The following is a 21,889-nucleotide window of genomic DNA, read 5'->3' as shown; positions in this document are numbered from 1 at the left end:
ATTTTGTCAAATGCCATTTTACATCAATCAAGATGATCATGTGGTTCTTCTGCTTTGATTTATTGATGTGGTATATTACATTAATTGATTTTCTTGTGTTGAACCAGCCTTGCATACCTGGAAAAAATCCTACCTGGTAATGGTGTATAATTCTTTTAACATGCTGCTGGGTTTGAACTGTGAGTATTTTGTTGAGGACTTTTTGCATCTACATTCACTAAAGAGATTGGTATATAATTTTCTTTCTTTTTCTTTTTCTTTTTTTTTTTTTTTTTTTTGTAGTATCTTTGTCTGACTTTGGTAGTAGGGTGATATAAATTTTCTTTATTTTATCAAAGAACCAGCTTCTGATTTTTTTGATTCTCTCTATTGTTTTTCTGTTCTCAATTTCACTTATTTAAATGCTAATCTCTGTTATTTCTTTCCTTCTGTTTGCTTTGGGGTTACTTTGCTGTTCTTTCTCTAGTTCTTCAAGGTGAACAGTTAATTCCTCATTTTTTGCTCTCTCTTCTTTTTTAATATAGGTGTTTAGGGCAATAAATTTCCCTCTCAGCATCACTTTTGCTCCATTACATAACTTTTGATATATCACATTTTCATTGTCATTTGTCTTGAGGTATTTACTAATTTCACTTGTAATTTCTTCCTTTACTCACTGGTTTTCTAAGAGTGTGTTGTTTAGCCTCCATATGTTTGTGAATTTTATGAACTTCTGCCTGTTATTTATTTCCAACTTCATTCCATTATGGTCAGAGAAATTGTAGTGTATAATATCAGTATTTTTTAACTTGTTGAGACTTGCTTTGTGACCCAATATGTGGTCTATCCTAAAGAATGTTCCATGAGCATTTGAGAAAAATGTGTATCCTGCTGTTGTGGGGTGCAGTCTTCTGTAAATATATGTCAAGTTTAGTTCATTTATTGTACAACTGAACATCTCCATTCCCTTATTGATTTTCTGCCTAGATGTTCCTTCCATTCATGAGAGCAGTGTATTGAATTTCCGACCATTATTGTAGAGCTATCTACTTCTCCTTTCTTTGTTGTCAGTGTTTGCATCATGTATTTTGCGGTACTCTGGCCTGGTGCATAAATATTTATGATTGTTATGTTTTCTTGATCAATTGATCCTTTTATTAACATATAGTGTCCTCCTATGTCTCTTTTAATTGTTTTCCTTTTGAAGTCTAATTTGTCTGATATTAATATAGCTGCTCCTGCTTTTTTCTGGTTGTTGTTTGGGTGATATATCTTTCTCCAACCTTTCACTATCAGCCTATATTTGTCCTTGTGTCTAAGGTGAGTTTCTTGAAGACAACATATAGAAGAGTCCCATTTTTAAATCCATTTTGCTAGTATATGTCTTTTATTGGGAATTTTAATCCAGTAACATTTAGTGTTATTACTGTAAGGGCAATACTTTCTTCCACCATTTGCCTTTTGGATTTTATATGTCATGTCTTTTTTTTTTTTCTCTCTCTCTCTCCTTTTACCCTTCCTAGTAATCTTCATTTGGACGCTCTTCTCCAAACCTCTGTCTCCTGTCTTTTCCTAACATTCTGTAGCGCTCCCTTTAGTATTTCTTGTAGCACTGGTTTCTTATTCACAAACTTTCTCAGTATCTGTTTGTCTGAAAATATTTTAAATTCTTCCTCATTTTTGAAGGATAGTTTTGCCAGCTATAGAATTCTTGTTTGGCAGTTTTTCTTTTGGTATCTTAAATATATCATTCCACTGCTTTCTTGCCTCTATGATTTCTGTAGAGAAATCTGTACATAGTCCTATCGATCTTCTCTTGTATGTGATGGATTTCTTCTATCTTGATGCTTTCAGAATTCTCTCTTTCTTTTTGACATTGGGCAATCTGATCAGTGTCTTGGAGTAGGCCTATTGGGATCTCTTCTGTTTGGGGTGCACTGTAATTCTTGAATTTGTAATTTTCTGTTTTTCATAAGAGTTGGGAAGTTTTCAATGAATATTTCTTCTATTATTCTTTCTGCCCCCTTTCCCTTCTCTTCTCCTCCTGGGACACACATAACATGAATATTCATGCACTTTATGACATCACTCAGCTGACACCCTACTCATATTTTTCCATTCTTTTCTGTATCTGTTCCTTTATTTGTGTGAATTCAAATGTCTTGTCTTCCAGTTCATGATCCTTTCCTCTGCCTGTTCAAATCTACTGTTGTATCCCTTCATTTTGTCTTTCATCTCTTCTGTTGTGCCTTTCATTTCCATAAGTTCTACCATTTGCTTTTTCAAGCTTATGAACTCTTCTTTATTGTCATCCAGTGTCTTCTTTATATCCTTCATCTCTTTTGCTGTATCTTCCCTCACTTCATTGAATTGATTTAGGAGATTTGTTTGACTATCTTTAATTAGTTATCTCAACTCCTGTATCTCAGTTTGTTCCATTGGATGGTCCATATTTTCATGTTTCCTGGTTTGACACATTAATTTAAGCTGCCTAGGCATCTGATTTTCTTGAGTAGTTTACTCTGGAGCTGATTTTCACTCTTTTTTTTTAGGTTCTTCTTGTTGGTTGGTTTGTTCTCTAGCCTTTGGTGTTCAGTTCAACTTATTCTAGAACTCTAACTTTGGCTCTATTTAGTTGATCAGAATTTTTCATCTCTTGCCTTTCTGTTTCTTACCCTGCATCTATGTAGCCTTTTTGTGAGAGGGTCTTCTCAGATGTGGTCAAGCCCAGTCACCTTTACCCAGTCCAGAGAAGCCCAGGTCTCAGGGGGAAGATATGGAGTTTCCCCGAGAATGAGACCCTCTTTGAGGCCTCTAGATTCTACACTTTTCCTATCCTATCTAGCAGGTGGTGCTTGTCAGCCTGCAGCTCCTGACAAGTGTAAAGAGGTGTGATTCATTTAGTTCTCTGAAGACTTGGTCCCTATCAGGGGCATGGCTGACTGAAGCTGGTTTCTATTTTCCAGACCCTGGGGTCTGAGTTCCCTGGAGGAGGGCTGCCCCTCAAGCTGGATCATGCACTCCTTTTCTAGGGGAAGTTATGCCCTTTAGGGAATTGTCTCCGCCACTAGTTTCATTGCTTTGTCTGTCAGACCTATCTCATCTCTCTATTGTCTGGGTCTAGGGGTGAGTTGCTAATATCAGGCTTTCTGAAAAGAGCTACTTGGAATAGTTATTAAAAAAAAATTAAAAAAGACAAAGAAAAGAAGAAAACTCCTTTTTAAGCTTTCTGCAGCCACCAAGTTGTCTCAGTGTCACTATAGAGTATTTAAAGATATGCACTTTAGGCTATTACCTGGATGGTTACTCTCCAACAGCTTTACTTCTGCCCTTGCCAGGGGGCTATTGAAATGTAAAAAGATAAGGAGTCAGAGAGCAAGAAAAGAAATGGTACAAAATGTAGATAAACAAACAAGCCTTTTTTGAAGCCGTGGAATGTGTGCCTCCTTCTATGTTCCCTCATTTCCAGAGCCCAGCCCTTCTCCAATACCCTGAACATTGCACTCCAAAACTTAATTAATTAATTAATTAATTAAATCTGCAGTTGAGGCTGGGGTGAGCCCCCCTTCTTGATCTCAGCAGATTGTTTTTGTTTGTTTGTTTTTTTCCTTCAGAGAGCCAGCTGTAAGAGAGTCCATGGGTCTGGACAGGGAGAAATTCCAGACCCCTGACTGGGGGAACTTACAGGTTTTCCTGTGATCTCCAATGTTCCACCCATTCCAGAGTAGTGTACAGTGTGTGACTAGTCACTGGAGACCCTGAAAATGCTGTTTCTTACATTTCCTGAAAAATTACCCACTGCCCTAGTGGAGTGACTAAATTCTACATTTCACCACTCTGCCATATTGCCCTGCCTCCCAGATCTCCTTACTCTTAATTTTTTCTCTTAAACAATTCCCTCAGAATCAATATAGTATATTTATATAATATTTGGGGTCATTATTTTTAACTATGATCATTAAATTTTATCATAATATAATTCACAATTTGTATTATTTATATGACCATTTTAAGATGTTTGCATTACATTTTTATCCTTATATTTGTTGTATTTTTGCTATATTTGATTCAGTGTTCACCATCTGTCTTTTAATTATTCTTTATTCCAAAGAATTTTTGGATTGATTTCTTCTCTCTGGATATTATAAAGATTTTTTCAGTGAAAGGTCAAGGATTTCAGTTTTCTATGATGATGTTTAGCAATGTTTGTTTTGTTGTCTTTATGTGAGAATGACCACTGTCTGAGTATAGTATACTTTGGTCTTAGTTTCTTTCCTTCAGCACTTTATAAATATTACTCATAGACTTCTGGTTTGGAATGCTCTTTTAGAATTTTGTTTTTAGTACCATTTTATTGATATGTAGTCACATACCATATAATCCATCTAAAGTACACAATCAGTGGCTCACAATATCATCACATAGTTTTGTATCACCACATCAATTTTAGAACATATTCAGTATTCAGAAAAAAGAAAAGAGAGAAAATCCAAAACTCCCATAACCATTATACCCCCATCATTGACCCTTTCAATGATGTGATACATTTGTTACTGTTGTTGAAAGATTATTAAGATATTACTGTTAACTCTAGTCCAAAGTTTGCAATACTTGTGTATTTTTCATATATACCACTCTATTACTAATGCCTTGTAATGGCTTCATACATTTTTTTCCAGTTCATGGAGAATTTTTTATTTGTGTACTATTAATCTTCATCCACCACAAATTTACTATGTTATACAGGCCCATGTTTTAACCTCTGGCTTTTCTTCTCATGACATACATGACTCTAAACTTCCCCTGCACCACATTCACACATGATGCAGCACTGTTACTTCTACTCACAATGATGTACTACCATCATCACTATTTCCACACATTTAAATTCAACCTAGTTAAAAATTCTGTATATCTTAAACAAGCACTCCCCCTTCTCTAGCACCATTCTATCTCCTGGTAACTTATACTCTGGAGTCTATGTCTATGACTTTACAAATTATAATTAGATCACATTAGTAAAATCATACAATACTTGTCCTTTTTTATCTCACTTATTTCATTCAACACAATGTCCTCAAGGCACATCTATGTTGCATGCATCAGGATTTCATTCCTTCTTACTGCTGAATAATATTCCAAGTTATGTATATACCACAAATTTTTATCCATTCATCAGTTGATGGGCACTTTGGTTATTTCTATCTTTTGGCAATTGTGAATAATGCTGCTATGAACTTCAGTGTGCAAGTACCTGATTGTGTTCCTGCTTTCAGTTCTTCTGAGTATATACCAAGTACTGGGATTGCTAAATTGTAGGGCAGTTGTATACCTATCTTTCTGAGAAACCATAAATCCATCCTCTAGAGTGATTGTACCATTTCACATTCCCACCATTGTTAAATGAGTGCCCATTTCTCCATGTCCACTCCAGCACTTACATTTTCCTTTTTGTTTAACAGCAGCCATTCTGGTAAGTGTGAGATGATATTTCGTTGTAGGTTTCATTTGTATTTCCCTAATAGCTGCTGAATGTGAGCATACTTTCAAGAGCTTTTTAGCCACTTGTATATCCTCTTTGGAAAAATGCTTGTTACCTGTTTTTAAATTGGGTTGTCTGTCTTTTTATTTGCCAAAGCCAGGTAAAGATACTGGAAGAAAGGAAAATTACAGACCAATCCCTTTAATGAATATAGATGCAATAGTCCCCCCCCCCGAAAAAAATACTTGCGAATTGAATCCAGCAGCACATTAAATGAACTATACACCATGACTGATTGGGTTAATTCTGGGTATACAAGGGTGATTCAGCAGAAGAAACTCAATTAACATAATATACCACATAAACAAATTAAAGAGGAAAAACCACTTGATCATCTCAATCATTGCAGAAAAGACTTTTGATAAAATTCAGCATCCTTCCTTGATAAAAACACTTCAAAGGGTAGAAATGGAAGGAAACTTCTTCAACATAATAAAAGGAATATATGAAAAACCCACAGCTAACATACTCAATGGGGAAAGATTGAAAGCTTTCCTGCTAAAATCGGGAACAAGACAAAGATGCCCACTGTCACCTTTGTTGTTCACAATTTGCTAGAAGTTTTAGCTGGAGCAATTAGGCAAGAAAAAGAAATAAAAGGCATCCAAATTGGAAAGGAAGAAGTAAACCTTTCACTGTTTGCAGACAACATGATTCTATGCATAGAAAACCTGAAAAATATACAATAAAGCTACTAGAGCTAATAAGTGAGTATAGCAAAATTGTAAGATACAAGATCAACATACAAAAATCAGCAGTGTTTCTATACACTAGTCAGGAACAATCTGAAGAGCAAATGAAGAAAAAATTCCATTTACATTAACAACCAAAAGAATCAAATATTTAGGAATAAATTTATCCAAGGATATAAAGACCTAAACACAGAAAACTACAAAATATTACTAAAAGAAATCAAGGAAGACCTAAATAATGGAAGCTAAGTATAGAATTGCTATATGATCCAGCAATCCCATTACGAGGAATGTACCCAGAGGAACTGAAAGTAGGGACATGATATGTTCATGGTATGTCAATGGTATGTCTATATGTAAGACTAAATATAGTTAGGATGCCAATTCTATCTAAATTGATTTATAGATGCAGTGCAATACCAATTAAAATCCCAACTTTCTTTGTGGAAATAGAAAAAATAACTTGAGAAAGAAAAATGAAGTGGGAAGTGTTGCACTACCTGACTTTAAAGAATGTTACACAACTATATTGATCAAAACAGCATGGTACTGGCAGAAAGATAGCTATGTTGAACAGTGGAATCAAATTGAATATTCAGAAGTAGAACCTCTCAACTACAATTGATCTTTGTTAAAGTGGTCAAGTCAAAGGAACTGAGACAGAGCAGCCTCTTCAAGAAATGGTGCTTGGAGAACTGGATATCCATATCCCAAAGAATAATAGACAACCCCCATCTCACACATCTCACACCTTATACAAAAATTAAATCCAAATGGATTAGAAACCTAAACATTTGAGCTAATACCATGAAACATTTAGAAGACAATGTAGGGAAATATTTTAAGGATCTTTTGGTAGGAGGTAGTTTCCTTGACCTTACACCCAAAACACAAGCAATGAAATAAATAAATGGAATGTCATCAAAATTGTATACTTTTCCACATCAAAGGACTTTGTCAGGAGAATGAAAAGACAGCTTATGCAGTGGGAGACATTATTTGGAATCACCATATCAGTTTAAGTTTTAATATCCAGAATATACAGAGATACTACAACTCAACAACAAAAAGACAAATAACCCAATTGAAAATGGGCAAAAGACATGGGCAGACACTTTTCCAAAGAGGAAATACAAATGGCTCAAAAATATGAAAAGTTGCTCAGCTTCACTAGTGATTTGGGAAATGCAAATCACAACCACAATGAGATATCATCTCATATCTACTAGAATGGCCATTATCAAAAAACAAAACAAAACAAAAAAACTGGAAATCTACAAATGCTGGAGATGATGTGGAGAAATAGATACACTCATTCAGTTTTGATGGAAATGAAGAATAGTGCAACTTCTTTGGAAGGCAGTTTGGCAGTTTCTTAGGAAGCTAAGTATAGAATTGCTATACGATACAGCAATCCCATTACTAGGAATGTACCCAAAGGAACTGAAAGCAGGTATATGGACATTTTTAATCATTTTATGTTGAGTGAAGTAAGTTAGAAACAAAGGACAAATAGTGTATGATCTCAGTAACATGAACAAACTATAATGAGGAAACAATTGATTCTGAGTGCCTAGGTTATCCGGGAATAGAAAGAGGGCAGAAATTTAGCAATCAATGATTAAGGAGTACAGAATGTCCAAATAAGTCTCATTATAAAGGTTCCTAGGTTGTAAGCTCTTACAGCAGTCACATCTATTTCTAAGTTGTAATTTTTATTTCTAAATTCTGTGATACTGTGCTTTTTGTGTATAACCTGATAGTTCCCTGGAACACTGGGTATCTATGTGACATCTGAGATTCAGAGTTAGAATTCTGAAGCTCTATAAGTAATCACTACTTCATACAGGAAGTGTTAAAGAAGCTGAATATGAGATCAGACTCCAATTAGAGATATGAATGAAATGGATCTGGTTAGGGCAAAGGTAAATCAGAATGCACGGTAAAGGATGATATTGTCTGTATTTCAAAACTCCAACTTATGTGAGATACCAAAGGGAGCATGTTTATTTTGTCCAAAATTTTAGTTTTCTGTAGCATAGTATCTAACTTTGGCGCTGTCTGGTTAGTTTATTTAAACAATCTAATTACATGGAACCTAGAATAGGGAATGAGGCCTTGTTATTCTGTATAGGTTAATGTAATAACCTGATACATTCCAGACTAATTTGGGCAGAAATTTAAAAAGTATTTTCCAAGTCCCTTGAGTGAATGGAGAGAAAATATGGAACTATTAAAATCCCCCATTTGGAGAATTCTGATACTCTCTCAGGCATTAGGAACCCACAATTTAACAAGCAAAGGCCTCAATCTTGAGGCTTGTCCTTATGAAATTTATTTCTGCAATGGCAAAACAAGGCCTACATGTAATTACACCTAAGTGTCACCACCAGATAGCCTCTTTGGCTACTCAAATGTGGCCCCTCTCATTAAGCCAACTCTGCAAATAGACTCACTACATTCCCCCCTATGTGGGACATGACTCCCATGGGTGTAAGTCCCCTGGAAACATGGGACATGACTCCCAGGGTGAGCTTGGCCCTGGCACCAAGGGATTGAAAATGCCTTCTGGACTAAAATGGGGAAAAGAAATGTAACAAAATAAAGTTCCAGTGGTTAAGAGATTTGAAATAGCACCGAGAGGTTATTCTGGTGGTTACTATTATGCAAGCTTCAGCTAGAAATTGCCAACTACTATAGGATGCCAATCCCCAACCCACATTATTCCTGAAAACCCTTAGGAGTGCACTGGGCTCCATCTAAGCCTCTATAAAAGTTTATCTTTGTAAGTTTATTTTTTCAGAAATTTAAGGCCTCCAGATTGATCCTATGCAAGATGAGCCCTGAACCCAGAGGAACCAGTCTCTCCAAAGACATCAACCAATTTCATTCCTCTATGCTATAAGATCAAGAGCCAATTCCAGCATAAAGAAGTTAAAATGGCCATTGCCCAGGTATCCCTAAATATTGAGAGAAAGATCAAATGAGAGGGAGGAGATATAACTGAGAAATTAATATTTAACAAGTGACTGTGACTGACTCATTATATAGATATTTCTTTTCAGCGTCTAGTGTTTTAGAATACCCAGAAAGAAACACCTGAAGTTGTTGAGCTGTAATGCAGTAATCTTGATCCTTGATAATGATTGTATAACTATATAGCAAAGAAGAGCTGACTTAGGGGAGAAACAGGAAGAATTTGATTCCAGACATATAAAGATGAAGATTATGAGTTGAGGTTACTTGATAATGAAAAAAGAGATGCAGAATTATGACATGACATGACTGCCACGGAATGAAACAAGCCACTAAGAAATAAGCCAATCTAAGTATGTATTCTATAGTGAGAAATATTCCTGGTTTGTCCTATTCTGAAACCACAATTTTGAGTCACAAAAGTCCAACTATCACATATCTCTAGTCAGAATACATAAATGTTCTTTAAACCATCACTTTTGGGAGGTTAAAAAGCAAGTTAATAGAAAATGATTGGAATGTCACCACAAACTGAAGAAAATACACAATTTACTATAGAGTTAGCCTAAGGTTAATTACATACACAAATGATACATGTTACAATTCTGCTATCAATTTTTAACTTGAACTCATAGTATTTGGTAAAGATTGCAAATGAAGTCTCTGGTGAAACTATGGATTTTTTCCATTCTCATCTGAATTCCTAGTTTTGAGTTGTTCAGAAGTTTTTATTCTCTTTGGTCCAACCTGGTCAGCACTAGGGTTCCTGTATTAGGGGCCTTGGTTCCATCTTTGCTTCATTCACTTGTTTAACTTTTAGCTGTCCATTTGTATCCATGTCATTTCCAAGGAAACTTTATTTTCTTCAAATATTTTTGCAAAATGTCCATTGCTAGTTACTGGCTAGGAGGGTAAAAACAAGATTATGAATATATTATTACATCTGTCTTAAAGTTGCCCAAGACAATTTAGCTGGCAAATTACAGGGCTGGGCCCAAAGCCCAAATCCTCATGTTCCAGATATGGACCCATTTTATTTCATCCATAATCTTCCCAAGAAGCATCAAATGATCTTGCCATTGAAGTAATTCATTTCAATAGGAAATATAGGGATAAAATCATTCCTCTCTGTGTGATGTCTGAGGAATAAATTTCAAGTTGGAAATTTAAAAAATTAAAATATAGAAGAATTTCATCACTGCAAAAATTGTATCAACTGTAGTCAATACCTTCCCCAAACTCTGGTCCCTGACACCACTTTTCTGTTTTTTTTTTTTTTTTTTTTTTTCTATGTAGTTTTGCCATTTTTCAACATATCCTATAAAAAAGGAATCATATACATTAAAAAAAAATCAATTGACTATAGATTTGAGGGTCTATTTCTGAGCCCTCAATTAAATGCCCTTGATCAATTTGTCTATCTTTATGCCAGTACCATGCTGTTTTGACAACTGTGGCTTTATAATATGCTTTAAAGTCAGGAAGCATGAGTTCATCCACTCCATTTTTCTTTTTCAAGATGTTTTTGGCTAGTGAGGCCCCTTTGTATTCCAATAAATTTTATAATTTGCTTTTCCATTTCTTAAAAGTAGGCTGTTGGGACTTTAACTGGTATTCCATTGAATCTGTAGATCAATTTGGGAAGAATTAGCATATTGACAATATTTAGCCTTTGAATACATGAACACAGAATGTCTTTCCATTTATTTAAGTCTTCTTTGATTTCTTTTCGAAACGTTTTGTAACAATCTGTGTACGGGTGCTTTACATCTTTGGTTAAGTTTATTCCTAGATATTTATTGTTTTAGTTGCTATTGTGAATGGAGTTTTTTCCTAATTACTACCTCAGATAGCACATTACTATTGTATAGAAGTGCTACTGATTTTGCTTATTGATCTTGTATACTACCACTTCAAAGATCTCATTTATTAACTCTAGTAGTTTTGTCTTAGTTTTATTGGGACTTTCTAAATACAGGATCATGTCCTCTAAAAATGGGGAATGTTTTTTTTCTTGCTTTCCAATTTGGGTGCCTTTTATTTCTTTTTCTTGCCTAATTACTCTAGGTAGGCCTTCTAGCACAAGGATGACTAACAGGGATGACAGTCGGCATCTTTGTCTTGTTCCTAGTCCTAGTAGGAAAACTTTTAGCCTCTCACCATTAAGTACGATGTTAGCTGTAGGTTTTTCATACATGTCCTCATGTGGAGGAAGTTTCCTTTCATATCTAACTTTTGAAGTGTTTTTATCAGGAAAGGATGGTGGATTTTGTCAAATGTCTTTTCCGCATTGATCGAGATGATCACTTGGTTTTTCCCTTCTGATTTTTTGATTGGTATATTATATTAATTGATTTTCTTGTGTTGAACCACTGTTGCATCCCTGAGATAAAACACAGTTGGTAATGGTGTGCAATTCTTTTAATGTTTTTGGATTTGATTTGCTGGAAATTTGTTGAGGATGTTTTCCATCTGTACTAATAAGAGAGATTGGTCTGTGGTTTTCTTTTCTTGTAGTATATTTATCAAGTTTTTGTATTAGGGTGGTGTTGGCTTCATAGAATGAGTTTGGTATTTTCCCTCTTCTTTAATTTTTTGGACGATTTTGAGCATAATTGGTATTAATTCTTAAGGTTCTTGGGAAAATTCACCTGTGAAACCATCTGTTCCTAGGCTTTTCTTTGTTGAGAGGTCTTTGGTGAATGATTCAATCTCTTTTTTGTGATGCCTTGTTGGGGTCTTCTATTTCTTCTCAAGTTAGTGTAAGTTGTTTGTGTGTTTCTAGGACATTTGTCCATTTCATCTTAGTTATCCAGTTTGTTGGCACAGTTGTTCATAGTATCCTCTTACTTTGTGAATTTTCCAGGTCTCTGGCTGTTATTTATTTCCAACTTCATGCAATTATGATCATAGAAAGTGCTTTGTATAATTTCAATCTTCTCAAATTTATTAAGACTTACTTTGTGCCCCAACACATATGCTCTCTCTCACCATTGAGTATGATGTTAGCTGTGGATTTTCATACATGACCTTTATCACACTGAGGAAGTTTCCTTTGATTCTTACATTTCAAGTGTTGTTGCAAAGAAAGGATGCTGAAATTTTTCAAATACTTTTTCTGTGTCAATCAAGATGATCATGTGGTTTTCCCTTTTAACTTTTTTATGTGGTGTGATACATTAATTGGTTTCCTTGTGTTTAACCAACCTTGTATCCCTGAGATAAACCCACTTGGTCATGTGTAAAATTCTTTTAATGTGGGGCTGGATTCTGTTTGCAAGCATTTTGTTGAGGATTTCAGCATCTATAATCATTAGAGAGATTGATTTGAAGTTTTCTTTTCTTTTAGTGTCTTTATCCAGCTTTTGTATTAGGGTAATGTTAGCTTCATAGAATGAATTAGGTAGTGTTCCATCTTCTTTAATTTATTGGGAGACTTTGAGCAGAAATGGTATTACTTCTTCTTGGAATGCTTGGTAAAACTCACCTGTGAAGTTCTCTGGTACTGGGCTCTTCTTTGTTGGTAGGTTTTTGATGACTGATTTGATCTCTTTACTTGTGACTGGTTTGTTGAAGTCTTCTATTTTTTCAAGTCTATGTATGTTGTTTGTGTATTTGTAGGAAGCTGTCCATTTCATCCAAGTTACCTATGTTGTGGGCATACAGTTGTTCATAGTGACCACTTGTGATCATTTTTATTTCTTTGAGGTCATGGTAATGTCCCCCATCTCATTTCTGATTTTATTTATTTGCAGTTTCTCCCTTATTGTCATTGTCAGTCTAGCTAAGGGTTTCTCTATTTTATTGATCTTCTCAAATTAACTTTTGGTTTTACTGACTCTCTTTTTTTTTGTTCTCCAATTCATTAATTTCTGCTCTCATCTTTGTTATTTCTTTCATTCATCTTTCCTTGAATTAGTTTTCTGTTCTTTCTCCAGTTTCTCCAGTTGTTCAGTTAGTTCATTGATTTTAGCAGTTTCTCCCTTTTTAATGCAGGCATTTAGGGCTATAAATTTCCCTCTCAGCACTGTCTTTTATGCATCCCATATGTTTTGTTATGTTTTATTCTTGTTTTCATTCATCTCAAGATATTTACTGATTCCTCTTGCAGTTTCTTCTCTGACCCACTGATTGTTTAAGAATGTGTTGTTTAACTTCCATATATTTGTATATTTCCTTGTTCTACATTTGTTATTGAGTTCCAGCTTAATTTCATTATGATCAGAGAAAGTACTTTGTATAATTCCAATCTTTTGAATTTATTGAGACCTGTTTTGTGCCCCAGCACATGGTCTATCCTTGAGAATTTTCCATGAGCACTTAAAAGAAATGTGTATCCTGCAGTTTTGGGATGTGTTCTATATAAGTCTCTTAGGTCTAGTTCATTTATCATATTATTTAGGTTCTCTGTTTCATTATTGATCCTCTGTTTAGTTGTTCTATCTACTGGAGAGAGTGGTGTGTTGAAGTCCCCCATAAAATTGTAGTCACCTATTACTCCCTTCAGTTTTCCCAGTGTTTGCCTCATGTACTTTGGAGCACCTTGATTAGGCACATAGATATTTATGATTGTTTATTTCTTCTTGTTGAATTGCCCCTTTTATTGCTATATGGTGCCCTTCTTTGTCTCTTATAACATTTTTGCAATTGGAGATGTTAACTGCATTACTTTGCTGCTGCAATTCCAAATTTTATTAGAGGCCCTCCTTCCAAGACGATGCTTATCTTCAAAATTCAAAGTCTATGTAAGTGAACATACAGCCACTTAAATCAATCTTGTGTGCATGTTATCTTGGTACTATTAAAAGTGACATTATATTTTGCATCACAAACACACAAGTAAATGCAAAGCAAGAAGTATCACAGTATCATGAACTTGGAAACTGACAAAATGACTCAGTAATGTTGACTACCAGTTTCCTGTGTCAGCCCTCTTCAACTAGAGAGAAATTAGAGGACATGCTTATGAACTTTTTAATGGGATCTTTTTCCACCATCTGGGCCTTGGGATAGTCCTGGGAACTGGAGTTCCACTTGTCACAAATTTTTCCTGGAAAAACTATCATATAATAATAAAAAGTTATTCCACTTTTTCCTCAGTCCTCAGTACACATACCTGCTAAGATTATATTTTTCCCTCTCCATCCCCTTTATACCTGTTGAAAAGTTACATAACCAGTAAAGTACATCTCACAGCAAGGAGAAATCTTGTCCTCCATATTTCTATGGACCTTGTGTTATACAACTTTTGTAATATGTGTGACATATATACCTATAATGTAAAAAGACCCAAATCTCTCTGTATGTATTTGCCTTCCAGTTATAAAGAGAATGCTATGAGGTTATCAAGAATCCACCATGACCAGCCCGTGAAGCCCCTGGACCGAGCGGTCTTCTGGATCGAGTTTGTTATGCGCCACAAAGGAGCCAAGCACCTCAGGCCAGCTGCCCACGACCTCACCTGGTTCCAGTACCACTCTCTGGATGTCATTGGGTTCCTGCTGGCCTGTGTGGCAACTGCTATATTCTTGGTCACAAAATGCTGTGTGTTCTCTTATCAAAAATTTGGTAAAAATGGAAAGAAGAGAAAGAGGGACTAGATCCTTCCATTTCAGCAAATGCCTAAGTGGAGCAAACCTACTTATTCTAGTCACAACAAGCTTTTTGAGAACTTTTTGCCTCCTTCTTTTACAGTCCCCGTTCCACTACCTTACCCTAGTGGCAAGGCCAAGACTTCAACATTAAGTAGTGAGCGTGTCCCATTCTTCCTTTGTCTTTTCCAGGATACTTTACTGTCTTCCTCCCACTGTCTTGACACAGGGGTACTAATAATGATAATACATTCTATTAGAATATCTAATATGTTCTAAAATCAATATCTTCATTGTTTAACCTTAAGTGATATACCGACTAGCAATATGCTGACCATTAGAGGACACAACCTGTGAGCTGAATTCAGTGGATGCAGGGAACTCAGAAGAGTAAAATTCACAAGTTCTCTTACACCACCCAAATCAGGGACACATCATAGAACTTTAGTTTGCTATGAGAAATTAATAATTTTTTACAATTAAAACAAGCCTTTCTGCTTGCCACATTCTACTGGGGTTATAGATTGATAATAAATGTGATCGGGCATCACACTAGGAAACATTCATGACATTTCAATAAAGCTCATCTAGAATATCATGGCCTAAGTTTCTGCCTATAAACAACAAATGTCCTCGTCTGCCCTCTGTATGCAATGGACAGTTTTTGGCACTGCTTTCAAACAATTGAGAGAATCAGCGTCATTAATTTTTCTCAAGGATAGAATATTATCAATTTTTTCAAAGGTGAATATATCATTTTGGGAGAAAAAACTATAAAAACATATACAAATATGTTACTAATTTTATGAAACTTTTAATCAACAGTACAATTGAAAACCTTAGAGTTAACTGTTGACATTAAATTTAAAAATCACTTGTATTCATAATCTCTCTTATCACCATATATACAATCAAAAGTATAGTTTTTCTGTGAGAAAGGAAGAAATATTTACTCTGCAAATGAGATCATTATATTGTTTTCCAGTCCCTTTATTTACAAGGGTAAACTCATCAATTAATCATCTGTTTTGCTTAGGATACAAGATATTGGATGACCTGCTTGACTGAGAATATGGTATAATTTATTTATAAATATAAAGCTCTAAACTAAGGGAAATATTTATATTTATTCAGATTGTCATTAATTTAACATATCTACTAAAGTTTGCAGTTGCTTACCCTTATATGAGCTTAATGACCTAAAGTTTTAATTTTAGAATTTTATACAGTTTTAAAGACATAAGTGACCTCTAAATGGCTTACTGAAAATTCTGAAATAGCTATACATTTTAATATGATATATTTGGAAATTACTGCCTATATAAAAATAACTTTATGATGGAAAATGTATTTCTTCTTGATTGTATATGTCACTGAAAATGCAAATAAATTCTACAAGTTTTTGTGAATGCTGGAAAAGTTTGTTAAATTAAAAATAAAGTGATTCCTATTGATACAGTTCTAAAATTAATTTTATTGTATTTTGAATCAGTTTTGTTGTACTTTGAGAAGAGCTGTTTATGTTAGCTTTAAGCTCAGCCTGTTCACTGTAGTTAGAATTCAGCCATAATTTTGAGCTGAGCCCTACATATACTCAGACACCTCTTTTGGTTTCTGAGGCTGACCACCTATTGCACACAAGATAAGTGCCACTCAACAGCTACTCCTCTCCTTTCCTTTCAAGGCCCATTGCATTTTGAAATCAATTGGAATCAAACTCATGTTGTCCTTGTGGTACATTCTGTACATACCACACAATTAATAATGTACCACAGAGCATATTAAGAGCTCTCTTTGCTATGTATTAAATTTAAAAAATCTACTTGAACTCTATGCAGAAATAGCATGCCTAGAACTCAGGGGATAATTCTAGTCAAAAAATATAAGATTAGATGTCAATAATCTATAATTCAGTATGTTTTTCCATAGTGCTGAGTGAAATCCCACAGCTAGGGAAAAGAATGTTTACATATCACTTGTGGACTTGCATGGAAACAATATTACCCAAGATTATTCAACTGAGGAGAGTTTTAGGATGTGACTACTTCTACAAATTGCATAGCAAAGGAATAAACAAGGAATGATGAGTTGCCAAGAGATCAAATTTTCTATCAATCCTAGTGCAGAAAAGACAAGGAGACTAAATAAGACTCTTAGAGTCCAATAAGAACTTGAAACGTGTACGTGTCACATGGCAGGTGATAGGCTCATAGGGACACAGTGCTGCCACAGATATGAGGTTAAAGCAGAGAGGGAGCAACTAATATATTACCTGATATCTTCTTGTGCTGCTGATTTATAGTTCTCTTCTTTGACTGAATCTCTCCAAAGCAGGTAGTGAAAAGTCTTGGATGATATAATCTTCATTAGTCAGTGTCCTGCAGCATAAACCAGAATAGAAAAAGGCTGAGAATAGACTTGTCTTTGTGTCACTCATGTAGCTGTTCAGATAAAGAAACTCTCATCACTACAAACCAAATACCAAGGTCCATAAGACAGCAATTTTTCAGTTCTTACAGTCCTGGTTTCTAGAGTCAGGAGGCTGAGTTGATAATTTTACTTATTTATTCTATCAACATTCTATATGCTTTTTAAATTCTGGCAGCAACTCCACTGTTCAGAGTTCTCTAAGTGGCAGAATGATCCAACTTATTCATTCAAAATCCATCTGATGATATGTCATTTATTTTTTTTTTTTTTGCTACACTCTTATCTTAATAATTGAGCAACAGTTTATTAACAGGTGCATTTGTAATTTGCTGTAAGTTATAGACAGTTTGTCTATAATATAGTGGCAGGAGCCTAGTTTAATTTTGGTATTTTAGATCAATTACCCATAAAAGATGGTAACTGCTTTGATGAAGTTCTGCTGTAGAGGAGAACAAAATACTCAAGAACAAACAGATTCTAGTCCATGTAAATCATAGCCATGCACCCAGATTAAATCATTCATCTTTTAACTGAAGGTTGTAGTGATGAACAAAACGCATACATACAAACATATATGATAAATAGAATATATATTTCATAATATATAGGATATATATTTTCTATATATTGATAAAAGATGAAAAAATACAATAGCAGGCTGTCCATATATTTCACCCTAAAAGATAATGTGAATGGTCAATGACATGGTTACCTGATTGATTAAAACACTGATTACAACTTTGCTTTGTGGATGGTTTTGACCATATTTCTGACCTGTAGATTCCATCCCACATAGTATATCAAGAGGTCTGACATTTCAGTTTTATTAACAATTGAGACAAGGTTTTATTTATCCAACAGCTGGCTGATAATGCCATGATTAGAGCTTATCCCAAAGTATTATCTTTGAACTTGTGAACAAAGTTACCTTCTTTATAATTAGCTTGATTCAATATTAAAGATATTTTTGTTTGCTTGATCCAACACTATGTGAAATAGGCTTCTAAATCTTTCCATCAGATTGCCAAAATCTTGCCTTTCTTTTCTCTATAAGCCTGCTTCTTTCTAAGCAGAATTTGAAATTTTCCTTCCATTGATGAGCCATTATTTCAAAAGACATTAAAAGGTATTTGCTCAAGACCAAGCTAGTTTCTTCAGATAGGAAAGGAGGGTCTCCTGCTCTTCATAAAGGAAACTGAAGGAGTTTAAGGTTTTCTGCGATGTCTGTGATTGCCTAATTGAACTTTCCTAAGTTTTAGGGCTCCATTCATTTCCATCAGTACCACAATATAAGCTAAGTGAAATTTGTGAACTTTTGCATTTAATAGACATTATGATTCACCACCACAATTAGATTTGAAGTCTGATTCTTAGTTATGATTTTCCTTCAGCTATATGTCATAAGAGATATTTTACAAGTTCAATAGAGGTTTTATTACTCTCCATGAGTTGTGAGTTGATGGCTCTAAGACAATCTTTCCATTTATAGTTTTTTGTGTGTTTCAGCTTAGCAGCAGTCATCTCCTCCTGACTTCCACTGGAAACAAAGTAATCATATAAAGCTCCCATAACTAGCCCCCTCAATATTTCATAACACTTTGTAATCAAAGATAATTTGAGGACTTATGATGCCACTGGACTAAACAGATGACTAGTGTCTGATTTTCCTCAATAAAGAAGGCACCCATAAGTGAGTGAAATATGAGAGGAATCTCAGACCCTAATTATAGGGATTTCTTTCTCAAACCATGCTAAATACCAAAATAGAAAAAGTCAGATTCTTTGCAGATAACAAATTCATTTCCGATGTTCCAAATGGGGAGATGGTAATTAAAGGAATACTTACAAAGTTCCTGACAGTGTTGAGGGAACAGGAAGAAATGGTACATCATCCAGAGATGAGCAACTGGGAGAGCCATTACTATTAGGCTAAGAGATGAGGGGAAGTAGTATTCCCAGAGATTAGTGACAGCTGGACCTGTGGAGGAGGGAATAAATGGCAAGAAATATAGTAATAGAAGAAGAGTAATTGCCTAAAACAAGGTCTTGAGCCAGGAAAGGAAGAATGTTGAAATATGATCCTATTAACATTGGCTAAATCCCCACAAGAACAAGATAGCAAAGGAGTTCAGTTGAGACAGTTTACAAATGTAAGCCAGCTGAGACAAAACACCAGAGCAGAGAAGGGAGGAAGATAGACCTGGGAACACAATTGAAAAATAACAAGGACATTCCAGGATCAACATTGAGACAATTTGTGCAATCCCTTTTGTATGCAACCTGAAGTTCACTATGGATAGTACAATGGAGAAATACCGTGGGGAGACTTCCAGCTCCACCTTCCTAGTCCATAGCTGGACTAGGAGTCAAGATGACCTTTATGGAAAGGGTGAAAAACCTAATGCTTTCCCTTTTCTTTGACTTCTGGCTCCAGCAATATGACGATCAGTTATGGGATCAGTTTTAAAGTGAAGCATTGGGTAAGAGATTCTACTTTTCTTTCTAAACTAGTTACCAAAGTGTAAGAAAAATCTAGCATGATGAAAGAAATCCCTCTTGAAAATTCTGTCTACACTGTAAAACTCTTCAAGGGATGCCAATGAACTGATTAATAACTAATTGTGGGATTGAAGGCAAGAAATATTTTGCTATAGTTATTCTTACTTTAGTGTCATCTAAACATTTCTGTATGATACCTTGCTTATTCTTAATAGATGGTTATCACAACAAAAAAAGTAAAATACACAAATAAATGTTGTATAATGAAGACATTTTGTTTGTCACATATAGACTATCACAAATAAGTCCAGTACCCTGAGTTTTCATATACAATGAGGTTGTACCGATAATGCTTATTGTATATGTGACAGTAATAAACTGAAATGTGATCTATATAAACAATGAGATTGAATTTGGTGCATTCTTTAATTTTCATGAATGTTACACAACAACTTTTGAGAATTTTTGAGACTCACTGATTATTACTCTCAATTTTACATCTTTCCTCTTAGAACACTATACTTGCCCTTCTTAGAATTCTCTATATTTTGGATAAAATTTAAGAACATATTATATGGGTTGTTTCAACATGGCTGGTCATACAGAAGAATTTGCTAGGATGCTTTAGAAAGAGTGTTATAAAAAGTCCTGAAAAATTAAGTGAGCACTTTAAAAAACTTTGCAGCTTGCGGGATTAAAAGACAGTAAAATTTTTCCTTCATTGGTTTACTTATCCTATCTACATTAAATTTGTTGCCATTGCTACAAAAGAGTGGTTTTGCTTCTTATTTTCACACACCCACCTGCCATCTTAATTCATCAATTTAGGCAGACATCCATTCCAACAACTTCAAAAATTATGCAGAGATATAAAATAACAAAGGAAAGCTCATATTAGAAATTTAAAATGTTACCTCATTTAACTCAATGATTTTTAAAATGATAAATTGTTTCACAGATCCAATAGCAAAGTAATCCACTTAAACTATTCTTAGCTTTAGATATGATTTGGATTTACACTGCATTGACGTCACAGTAAATAATTTACAATCAGTAAGTACTATTGGTTTGCCAGGATTATGTTAGGCACATAACATTTGAATTAAGTATGACAGGGATCTGGCCCTCAAGTCCATGTTCAGAGATAAATGAAAGAGACAGAATTACAACATTACTACTGTGAATTCTTTGGTACACGGGGATTATGAATAAAGCTCTCTTACAGGACAAAACTTGAAGGCAAGAGGAAACAAAAACATCACTGGGGAAAAATAGGAAAAGTCACTTTCCAATAAGCAAGAGTGTGTTCTGACAGCAACAGCCATCCTTGTGCTGCAGGGATTTTCTTATTATAATAAAGGTTTGCAATATTATTCTTCTGATGAAAAGATTGGATGGCTCTCCATTTCTTCAGTAATGTGGTCTTACCAGCTTACGGTCACTGATTAACCCTGTCTTTTCACCCTTATCTCCCATTATTATATATTTAATACCCTATATTTGCTTCTGGTTTCCTAATTTCCATCTTTCTTCTTCTGCCTAATCCTTCACTTTTAATAAGACTGAACTAAAATGTCATTCTGTCTGTAAAATCTACCAAAGTTCATTACTAACATCCTTAAGGTCTAAGAGGATCTTCATTTCACAGTCCATAAACAATGTTGGATTGCATTATAGCACAAAATAGCAAATAATTTAAAATTATATAGTAAACTTTCCTGTTGCTAAATATCTCTGAACCAAAGGCATCAGATTTTGCATGCTACAGTGTTTTTTACACTGACCTCTGCCTTTTGTCATGTTTTTAGGCATCTCCCTTTTGACTGGGGTGCCATTGAATAATAAATATCTGTCCATTCTGTTTTCTGGCATACTCAGTGGAGATCTCAGCAGCCACTACTCCAAAGAAGATTCTGGGACCAACTTTGCATATATACGAAGTCGTTAAACTGCTTCATTAAACACAGAGATCTACCTTTAGTGGCAGAAAGCACATATAAAAACTTGAAAACTTTCATTTTTTTCTTTCCCCTTTACCATGATCTAGTTTGATTTCAGTTTGGGTGTATTTTAGTATAAATAATGTCATACCTCTTAATAGATACTTTTGTTGGGTCATTGACTCTAAGACATGAAACTTCCTTTCTTCTTCTTAGTATCTTACCTAGTTTTACTCCCCA

General features: G+C 34.8%; 1 protein-coding gene and 1 pseudogene across 1 annotated transcript in view; both read left to right on the top strand.

Annotated features, from left to right (window-relative positions):
- The window catches only part of LOC119529478 (UDP-glucuronosyltransferase 2A3-like), a 65,033-nt gene extending 48,901 nt beyond the window's left edge, over window positions 1-16,132 (top strand). Inside the window, exon 6 of the mRNA XM_037829922.1 lies at window positions 14,510-16,132. Coding sequence (XP_037685850.1) covers window positions 14,510-14,789 — 280 coding nt within the window. The 3' untranslated portion in view covers window positions 14,790-16,132. The remainder of the gene's footprint in view (window positions 1-14,509) is intronic.
- Window positions 16,133-19,234: 3,102 nt separating this feature from the next.
- LOC119529479 overlaps window positions 19,235-21,889 on the top strand; it is a 90,897-nt pseudogene continuing 88,242 nt past the window's right edge.

This window comes from Choloepus didactylus, chromosome 3 (genome assembly GCF_015220235.1).
Source record: "Choloepus didactylus isolate mChoDid1 chromosome 3, mChoDid1.pri, whole genome shotgun sequence".
Classification (NCBI taxonomy): Eukaryota; Metazoa; Chordata; class Mammalia; order Pilosa; family Megalonychidae; genus Choloepus; species Choloepus didactylus.
Note: the sequence above shows the minus strand (reverse complement) of the source record. Positions and strands in the feature narration are given on the sequence as shown.